General features: G+C 45.3%; 1 protein-coding gene across 1 annotated transcript in view; it reads right to left on the bottom strand.

Moving 5' to 3' along the window:
• LOC103354605 (multidrug resistance-associated protein 4-like) overlaps positions 1–9,127 on the bottom strand; it is a 29,524-nt gene that overhangs the window by 1,631 nt on the left and 18,766 nt on the right. The window contains 14 exon segments of the mRNA XM_008278042.1: positions 250–424; positions 514–705; positions 2,573–2,673; positions 3,017–3,127; positions 4,356–4,475; positions 4,569–4,719; positions 4,816–4,895; positions 6,540–6,686; positions 6,810–6,919; positions 7,021–7,058; positions 7,296–7,433; positions 7,768–7,983; positions 8,322–8,418; positions 8,568–8,675. Coding sequence (XP_008276264.1) covers positions 250–424; positions 514–705; positions 2,573–2,673; positions 3,017–3,127; positions 4,356–4,475; positions 4,569–4,719; positions 4,816–4,895; positions 6,540–6,686; positions 6,810–6,919; positions 7,021–7,058; positions 7,296–7,433; positions 7,768–7,983; positions 8,322–8,418; positions 8,568–8,675 — 1,784 coding nt within the window.

Genomic DNA, 9,127 nt, shown 5'->3' with positions numbered 1-9,127 from the left:
GTGGAGTTGTTTTGAAACATCTGCATGCAAGCAGGCGAACACTGTCAGTCAGATGGATAATGCACCGAAGTAAAAACTTGCACGGCTGTCGTACTGCACGATCCACATCCTCACCAAAAGTTGAAATTTGCAGCGTGATAGGTTGCTGCTCAGAGGTTGTTGTTGTCGTCTCTCAGGGAGACGTAGCAGACAGACAGCGAAAGCAGAGTGACATGAGCAGCTAGTGGCAGGTTTACATGTGCAACCAGCATTCGGTGAGTCAGACTACCTGAGGGATGATGGACATCTTCTGGCGCAGGTCATGGAGGCCGATCTCAGAGGTCACCACACCATCGATGGAGATCTTTCCCTGAGGTTCTGCCAGGCGGAACAGAGCTGAGACCAGGGAGCTCTTCCCAGCACCTGTTCTGCCCACAATACCAACCTGACAGACAGACACAGTCAGCTGTCTGAACATATGACGATCAGGTCCAGACTTTCTTTGTGTCCTGTCTGTGAACAGAGATGCGTTACCTTCTCGTTGGGATGAAAGGTGGCGCTGATGTCTTTCAGGATGATGGGGCCGTCCGTGCTGTAGGAGAAGCTGACCTGGTCGAAGGTCACCAGGCCTTTGCTCGGCCAGTCAGGGGGAGGACGCCTCTGGGTTTCCCAGGGTGCTTCACTCTGTAGCTGTGTGTACTCCACCACCCTCTCCACAGAGGTCATCTACAAAGACAAAAGGTTCTTTTGAGTTCTGCTTTTTGGGCCTTATGTTTACATTGGGTCAGTTGTGTTTAACGTAGCTCATTATCACAAATCACAAACTTTCTTCAAGAGACCGAACACTGTGCTGAAAAGCAGCGACTTTTATCCAATGCAGGAGACAGATGAAGTACTCCAGACAGAAAAGCCCTGCAGAGGACACGTAGAGGAGCTGAGAGGAGCATCGGAGTTTCCTTCGCCTCTGTCCAAGAACTTTTCCAGGAGCAGGACTCTGAACATCGTCAGGGACTCCTCACACCCTCTCCATGAACTGTTTGAACTGCTGCCATCAGGCAAACGTTTCTGGAGCGTTAAAGGAAGAACCTCCAGACTCATGAACCGCTTCAGTCCGCAAGCTGATCCGGATATGCACACACTTCTGCACCTTATCTAATTTCAGAATTTTTTAGTTATAGTTTCAGTATTTAGATGATTCATTCATGTTGTCTTAACTTAGTTGCCTGAAGCTATTGGATCCTGGAGAATCTCATCTTGCCTGCACGACTGTTTAAGGGGAAACGGGCAATAAAATGTGATTTGATTTGAAGTGCACAACCAGGTTTGCACCCTGCATTCCTCGGCTGAGGAGCTCCTGGTGGTGGTTAATATCCAATGTGTGTGAACTATAAACAAGAATAGACAATAACTATTCTGGTTCTTAGCCAGACCTTTGCTCTGTGGCCAAAAGCTATCAAACTGTTGTGGTTGCTATTCACTACTACGCACTGCGTTGTGATGGCAGTGAAGTAACGTGGTTAAAGTTGGATCCTTTGGGATATTTTTACAACACAGCCCCGACAGCACAGAGCAACTGAAAAAATGGCAGAAATGTGCAGACGCTGGTATCCACCGTCATCAGAATAGATACATAAATACCAGTGGCTCTATAGAGCATTGGAAAAATAAAAGATTTGAATCTTAGTGATAGAAGGTGTACTGACTTCAGTTAAGTTCCTGCTGTGGAGCCTCATCAGGTTTTCATTTGGCCGAGGGACAGAAGATGCAAATTAGCTGCTCGCTAACTCTGGTGTAACAACTTTACTGCTCTTGCAATAATGAAGCAATGAAGTAACTAAACATTGCAGTGAGGGGTGTACGAACGTCTGCTGTAGTAAGCTTAGTGCAGCTTTTTAACCTTAGCTGGGCTCCACAAAGTTCCTCATTGACTTATTCACAAACACACAATCGCATACTAATGACCAAAAGCCTGTCACTGGAGGTAACTTGGAGTTTAATGTCTCGCCCAGACAACCAATACGAAGATGGATGGAGATCAAACCGCAGACCTTCCAATTAGTGAATAACCATTAATTGGCGCCAAGGAAATGCATCTGTCCATTCATCATCTGCAAACACTGGTTTCATCATAGAGATCATCGGTGGTCGGCACCGTTGCCTCACAGCTAGAAGATCCCCGGTTAGGACATTGCGTTCTTTCTGCGTGGAGTCTCCATGTTCTCCCCGTGCAGCAGCGTGGGTTCTCTCCGGGTTCTCCGGCTTCCTCTCCCACAGTCCAGAAACATGCTGAGGTTAATTGGTGATTGTAAATTGTCCGTAGGTGTGAATGTGAGTGTGCTTGGTTGTCTGTCTCTAAGTGTAGCCCTGTGATAGACTGGTTACCTGTCCAGGTGAACCTGCCTTCACCCTGAGTCAGCTGGGATAGACTCCAGCCCCCCCACCACCCTAGTGAGGATTAAGGTGTAGAGATGATGGATGGATCCCGAGTGTCCTAAATGGGGATCTTTTTGCTGCAAGGCAACGATGCTAACCGTCGAGCCACCTTGCAGTCCCATGAAAGAATATATTTAATTAAATGTCGCTCCGTCCTTACCATGTTCTCCACCTCGGCGCTTTGTCTCATTGTCCACTGGAAGTTTCCCACCAGGGTCACAGCGTAGGTCAGCACCAGGCCCACCTCTCCGGCCTCCAGCCCTGACACACACGACACAGAATTAACGAAACCAGGATGCTTCTGGACAAACACATGTCCAGACTCGGCCGACACAAATACTCTTCAGCTGATCAGTGTCTGTAGTTTGTCCTTCAGAAAGCTCACAGTCAGACCTGTCTCAGTACCACCAAGCAAATGCCACTGATGGAGCTGAAGGAATCTTTGTTGTCAAATACTGCAGTAGAATAACAGTGTCTTAACAATATGCAGCTTCCTCTCAGCCCATCAGCTTTAATTACCTCTAAAATGTCTCAGCAAACGCTCTGCTGTTGTCTGCAAGAGTGAACACCAGGACAAAAACAGAAGACAAACACAGCTGCTCACCGTCTCTCAGGATGATGCAGGCAAACGTTGTAAAGAAGACAAACGTGGAGCAAATGCTGTCAAGGCAAAGAGAAAACCAGCGGGAGGTCATCAGGAACAAAAACCACGCCTCTGAAGAAAAGAAAAGAAGAAACCAACAGTTTGATTTGCATTTATTTGTGGCTTATCTCACCTGGAATCATAAACATTATATTTCCTATTTCCTGTACAGATGTAATAGACGTAGCATTTCTAAAACATGGTGTCAGCTTTGTCAGCTTTGGGTTCAGTGTCTTGCCCAATGACACGTCCACCAACCTGAGCCACAGCCGCCCATAGACAAAGTAAGGAAACAAATCTAGATTATTAGACAGTCTATGCCTTTAATGCCATGACAATGTGTGGCAGTAACACATCTGCCTGCCTCTCTGACACGTCATGTGTGTCTTTAGTTGGCTGGTTATGTGAGTCTGATTGGAAATAATGGTCTGCTGCTGTTGTTGTGTGTGTCTCTGACTTACTGGCAGTTTTTATTTAAATTAATCTGCTGGTGACCCCAGATAATAATATTTGGAGTGTGGTGTGTGAACTTTAAGCTGGAGTAATGAATCCGACTTATCAACATTCACTGACTGCAGATACTAGTTTACTTCATGGTCTGGAGAAATAGCCAAGACCCCCCAACTCCCATCCTATCAGCAGCACTGTTCCGGGCCAGAGGGCTGGTTGTGGGTGATGTTCTGTTCCTTCCCCCTCCTTTCTGCTTCATTCCCAGGTTCTAATGACCTGATTGGGCTCCACCTGTGGAGCTGGCCAATCGGGGGTGGTGTGCTGCAGCTGAAAACCAGAGCTGCCAGCTTGACCGCATGTTGCTTTGTCTGTGAGACTCGTGTTTTGTTTGCTGTAAACGTGGAAGTACGTTTCTGTGGTGGTGAGATTGGGATGTTCGGTAAGTTGGGTTCCTGACATTATGCAGCACGTAGGAGGTTTTGTTAGACACATGAGGGCTATTGGTTGGTGCCACCTGTGTATTTGTTTCAACGCTCTGTTTGAAGAGAACTTTGGTCTTTTGATTGGGTTTGTGTTGTGGTATGAGAGGAGTTCGTCAGGCCACCACTTCGTCCTATTCCTTGTCTTTTGTGAACCTTTGTTGCACATTTTTGCTGAAGCACTGTTAAAATAAAACTCTAATTTTATTTACACCTCACAATGACTCCTGCATATCTTCTGGTTGTTGTGTTGCACTTTGCAAGAAAATATACTTTATCATCACTATTCCAGGTCTACCGTTGCTAAATATTTACACACCAGCATGTAAAGTCTAAATGTGAACCATGAAGATGCAACAGAAACATAAAACCTGAGTGCAGGTCCTGATGGGCGTCAAAGGTTTTCTTTAATCTCTCCTCAGCCCTGAAGGCTCGGATTGTCCACAGACCCTGAAGAGACGAGGACAGGTGGGAGAAGACTGGACTCCGAGCTGCAGGACAGGCCAAAGTCATTTAATGTAAAGTTTAAATCAGTTTTTTTTTTATACATATCATGATATAATGAGGACAATCCATGAGCGTACTTGTTGACTCGAGACGTTTGATGTCGCGTGATGTGCTGAGGTAGAAGCGTCTCAAGTACAGAAAGATTATGAGCAGAACGACAACGGGGATGAGGACAAGAGGGATGACTGCGGCTGCCACGGCAACCACGCCGGCATTCTGTAGAATTAACTATAAGAAAAAAACCATCACAAGGTGAGGAATACTGAAGTCCTATTTAAGGCAGAGGCAGCGTGTGGGGTCGTCCCACCAAGAGGAGTTCCTCACTTGATAGAAGTCCACAAAGGTGATGGGCAGCATGGAGTCCATTTGGCTGATGTCTTTGGAGAACCTGTTGAGGATTCTTCCTAAAGCACGGGGAGACCGTCACATTTTACCAGCATGTCGGTGAACAGTTTAAACTCATAAATACATTGAGATTACCAGTATGTATTTAATAGGATATACTGTCCATTGTTTAAGTCTTATTGACTGAATGACTTAAACAATGCTGGTGCGCCTGCTTGAAAGCTCCTGATCACTTTAGGATTTTCCATATCTTTGGATAAATATGACCTAAAACATCCTTTATGTTCAGACTACAGACATCAATAAATACTCAGTTCAATTTTGTTTATATAACGCATATCCACAACCCACTTATGTCATCTCACTGCACTTGACATAGTCAGTATAACATAGTTTTGTCTGCTGCCTTCGTTAGCCTTTGTTTGGTTCTTTGATTTGTAGCAACATCCACCATCTCCTGTTGTGTTGTTACCGTTCTGTTATGTTCATTTACGTTACTGAGCAATAAATTGCTTTGCTGAACCATTTCCATCTGGTTTGTTGTTACATCCAGCTGATCCTAGAAGCTGGATCGTAACAGTAATGAAACATAAAGGTGTCATGATGGTGTTCACAAGAACTTCCATCCATCATCTCTACACCTTAATCCTCACTGGGGGGCGGAGCCTATCCCAGCTGACTCAGGGTGAAGGCAGGTTCACCTGGACAGGTAACCAGTCTATCACAGGGCTACACTTAGAGACAGACAACCAAGCACACTCACATTCACACCTACGGACAATTTACAATCACCAATTAACCTCAGCATGTTTCTGGACTGTGGAAGGAACCCGGAGGGAACCCACGCTGCACGGGGAGAACATGGAGAGGAACATGCTGCAAGGCAATGATGCTAACCACCGTGCCACCATGCAGCCCAGCTTGACTTCATCTGTCTTCTTACAGGTTTGTGTGAAGCATCTTGAATCGCCTCAGGTATGAACTGTGCTACACAGATAAGCCTGTCTTGCCTTGAGATCTTTCCGATGATCACGCTGCAGCCCCGAGCAGCAGACACTGTGAGTCACATTCGTGCAGATTTTAAAGCTGAGTTCAAATCTGATCTGCAGCCTCACTGAAGAACAATCATATCCCCCCCAATGGTTTTTCACATCCAGACGTGTTTCGCCTGCTTTTGTTTTATCTTCAGTCTACATTTCGTTTACATCTGCTCTCCTTTGACATCACATACGTTGTAAATCACGGCATACAAATCAGATTGACTTGACTTATTGCACGGTTCCCTGACTGCCCCCTCAGGCATAATAATCTAAATTCTTATAAACCAGGACAGCTGTGGCTCAGCTGGTAGAGCCGGTTGTCCTCTGATCGCAAGGTTGGTGGTTTGAAACACTACAACATCATGAAGACGACTCTTTCCTGTCATTTCAATAAAACAGGATGCCCTACTACTACTTCCTACAGGTTCACATACGTTTGCCACTCATAAATATGTCGCACGGGATGATTTTCCTTCATAAACAAATGACCAGATACACCAATGTTGTCTCATTTGTTCACTGGTTTCTTGTTATATACTCGTTACGTATGTTGTTTTCGGTCATTGGTAATTTATGCTGAAATATAGAACTTTCTAAAGGATTCACAGACTTTCAAGCAACATGATGAACATGAAACTGAAAATAATTCGAAACAGGGCTCACCTATGGGGTTGACATCAAAGAAGTGAACAGGTGTGCAGAGGACTGAATTGAACATGCGGTTGTGTAGAATCTGAGCTGCTCTCACCAGCCCATGAAATATGATCAAACTCCTGGCATAACTTAAGACCACAGCGGCTCCGGTCAGACCTGGAGGTAAAGCCAGCAGGATAACTGGAGAGCAACTTTTCTCTTTTTGTTGTAGAGCAGGGAAAGCTACTGAACATGAAGTGTTTTCTAGAGTCATCACTCAGAGATGAATAGAAGGCCTACCTGAGTAAATGCCAAGATAAAATGTGAGATTTAACTCTGAGCGAGTCACGTTAATTCCATTCTTTATGCTAACAGCAGTGGCTGTGCTGTTAGAATACTCCTCTCTTGCCCTGTTGGTTGACAAAACAAACAAATCAGACCAGACACACCACATAATACAGCTACCACTGAAAAACTACTTAAACTGACTAAACCTGAATGAAGAGCTCACCAGTACACCAGCCACCAGTCCTGCAGGACGTATGCAGCCTGTGGACACAAAGGTCAGTCAGCATGTCAAGTCAAGAGATTCTTTTATCTTGTTAGCCTGTTGTAAATCTTTCTACAACACTTCATAGCAATGAAACCTAAGTAGGAAAGTACAAATAAGAAAGAAACACTGCCATTAATAACGTGTTTTTTACATTTTATTTCAGTTTATCGATTTCATTTCTCATTAATGTGTTCAGTTTAACATTACCAGGTGTTGTAGTACAGCTTCCTTACCTCTGCAACGACACTGAGCAGCACTATAAGAATTAAAACCAGGAGGCTACAGCTCGCAGTGAAGTACTGAAGATAAATGTGACAGCTGACGTTTCCTTGAGCTCGATTCTCTTCTTCAAAGGCCCCGACTGTTTCAACCTGCAAAACATTATCGTTGGGTGCTACCTCAGGCCAAACTCAACAAATTATGTTTTAAGTGGGCGCTTTATCTGCACCATCATGCAACATGTCGTACAGACTAATGTTCTGCTTGCTAAACACATGTTGCTGTATATGAAAAGTGGACGAGGAAGCACATAGTCAGCAGTGTACAATGACAGGAGAATAAGGTAGAAAAAAATATTTAAAGGAAAAATGGATGAAATGTGTTAATTAGCAAAATCTGAAAACAAAGTGACAAAGAGATGGAAAATGTAAAGCAAATCATAAAATGTATGTAATGTAACCTGATGTTCTGTGTGAATAAACCTACAGCAGGCTGTTCAGGACCGTTGCTCTCTGGTGGCAGGAGGCTGCTGTTGGAACAGTGTGAACTGTGTGACAGACTCGTCCTCTGGCTGATTAAAGACATTTTTTCTGGATCAGCTGATCGAGACTGCTCCTGCTCCTCATCAGTTCTCAGCAGAGACACCACGTCCAGGCCAGAGCGCTGCAGCTCTTTGTAGGTTCCCTGGCCCATGATATGACCCTGGAGGCGCAAACAAGGAAACTACATGAAGATAATGAGTACACACCACAAGGTGAGCAGACCACCTGCCCTCAGACACAGACACCACCACATAGTGGTAGCTGGTGACTTGTAGGGCCACTAAGCTGCAAACCCTCAGCTACTACTTTGGATTTTGCTGCAGGAATACTTTATGGCTAAAACGGGGAGAGGATGCTGCTACAGAAAATGATTTGTCCTCAAAAAGGACCTTAAACACAGCGTCCTGTCGTCTGTATTTGGGATCTAGTAACAATATCTTTGGCTCAAGAAGCAGTGGCAGGCTTCATTCAGTCATTTTCTTGTAAAAGACCACAAACCTCCTTAAGGACCAGAATGTGGTCTGCTGCCCTCAGGTACTGCAGCTGGTGCGTGACCAGGATACGACACTTGTTCTTCAGCAGGCCACAGATACACCTGGTCATGAACACAGACGGACATCACATATTCAGAAATACGAGGAGACTTAAAATTGATAGAACAGTATCCAAGAACAATCACTCGATGGAGTTGGTATGTGGATGGATTGAGGACACGCCGACTGGACAAAACTGTTCGTCACTCACTGTTCAAAAAGATGTTTTCCAACTTCTGCATCCACGGCACTTAAAGGGTCGTCCAGGAGGTAGATGTCTGCCTCCTGGTACACGGCCCTGAAAACAAACACAGACAAACTTAGAATTTCAATCAATAGTACTTTATCAATCCCTTACAGAGAAATTCCATTCACAGTTACATCTGTCCAAGAAACAAAAAGACAATAACTGGGGGAGACAGGAACTGTCGGGACTGCCAGCTAAGCCAGCGCCCTTTATCAATTAGAGGAAAAGGAAAACAAGAGGAAAGAAATGAGGGGGAACAAAAGTCAATTCCCAAACTGGGCTCCTCTGGGGGGAGCACAGTGTGGGAATAGGAAAAAAAACACCTCAGCACATCAGCAACATGATAAAACATCACAGCAAAACTCAAGACTTGCATGTGGGAGGTGGGGAGGGTGTTGGGGTGGGGGAGGTGTCACAGGCCAGACGCTGGGGGGCGTCACGCAGCCACGAGGCGCGTCGCGTCATCCCACAGCATACTGGTCATCCCACAGCATACTGGTCTGTGACGGGGGAGGGAGAGGAGG

The sequence above is a fragment of the Stegastes partitus genome, unplaced genomic scaffold (genome assembly GCF_000690725.1).
Source record: "Stegastes partitus isolate 25-593 unplaced genomic scaffold, Stegastes_partitus-1.0.2 Scaffold113, whole genome shotgun sequence".
Lineage (NCBI taxonomy): Eukaryota > Metazoa > Chordata > Actinopteri > Pomacentridae > Stegastes > Stegastes partitus.
This window is presented reverse-complemented; position numbering and strand designations above follow the sequence as displayed.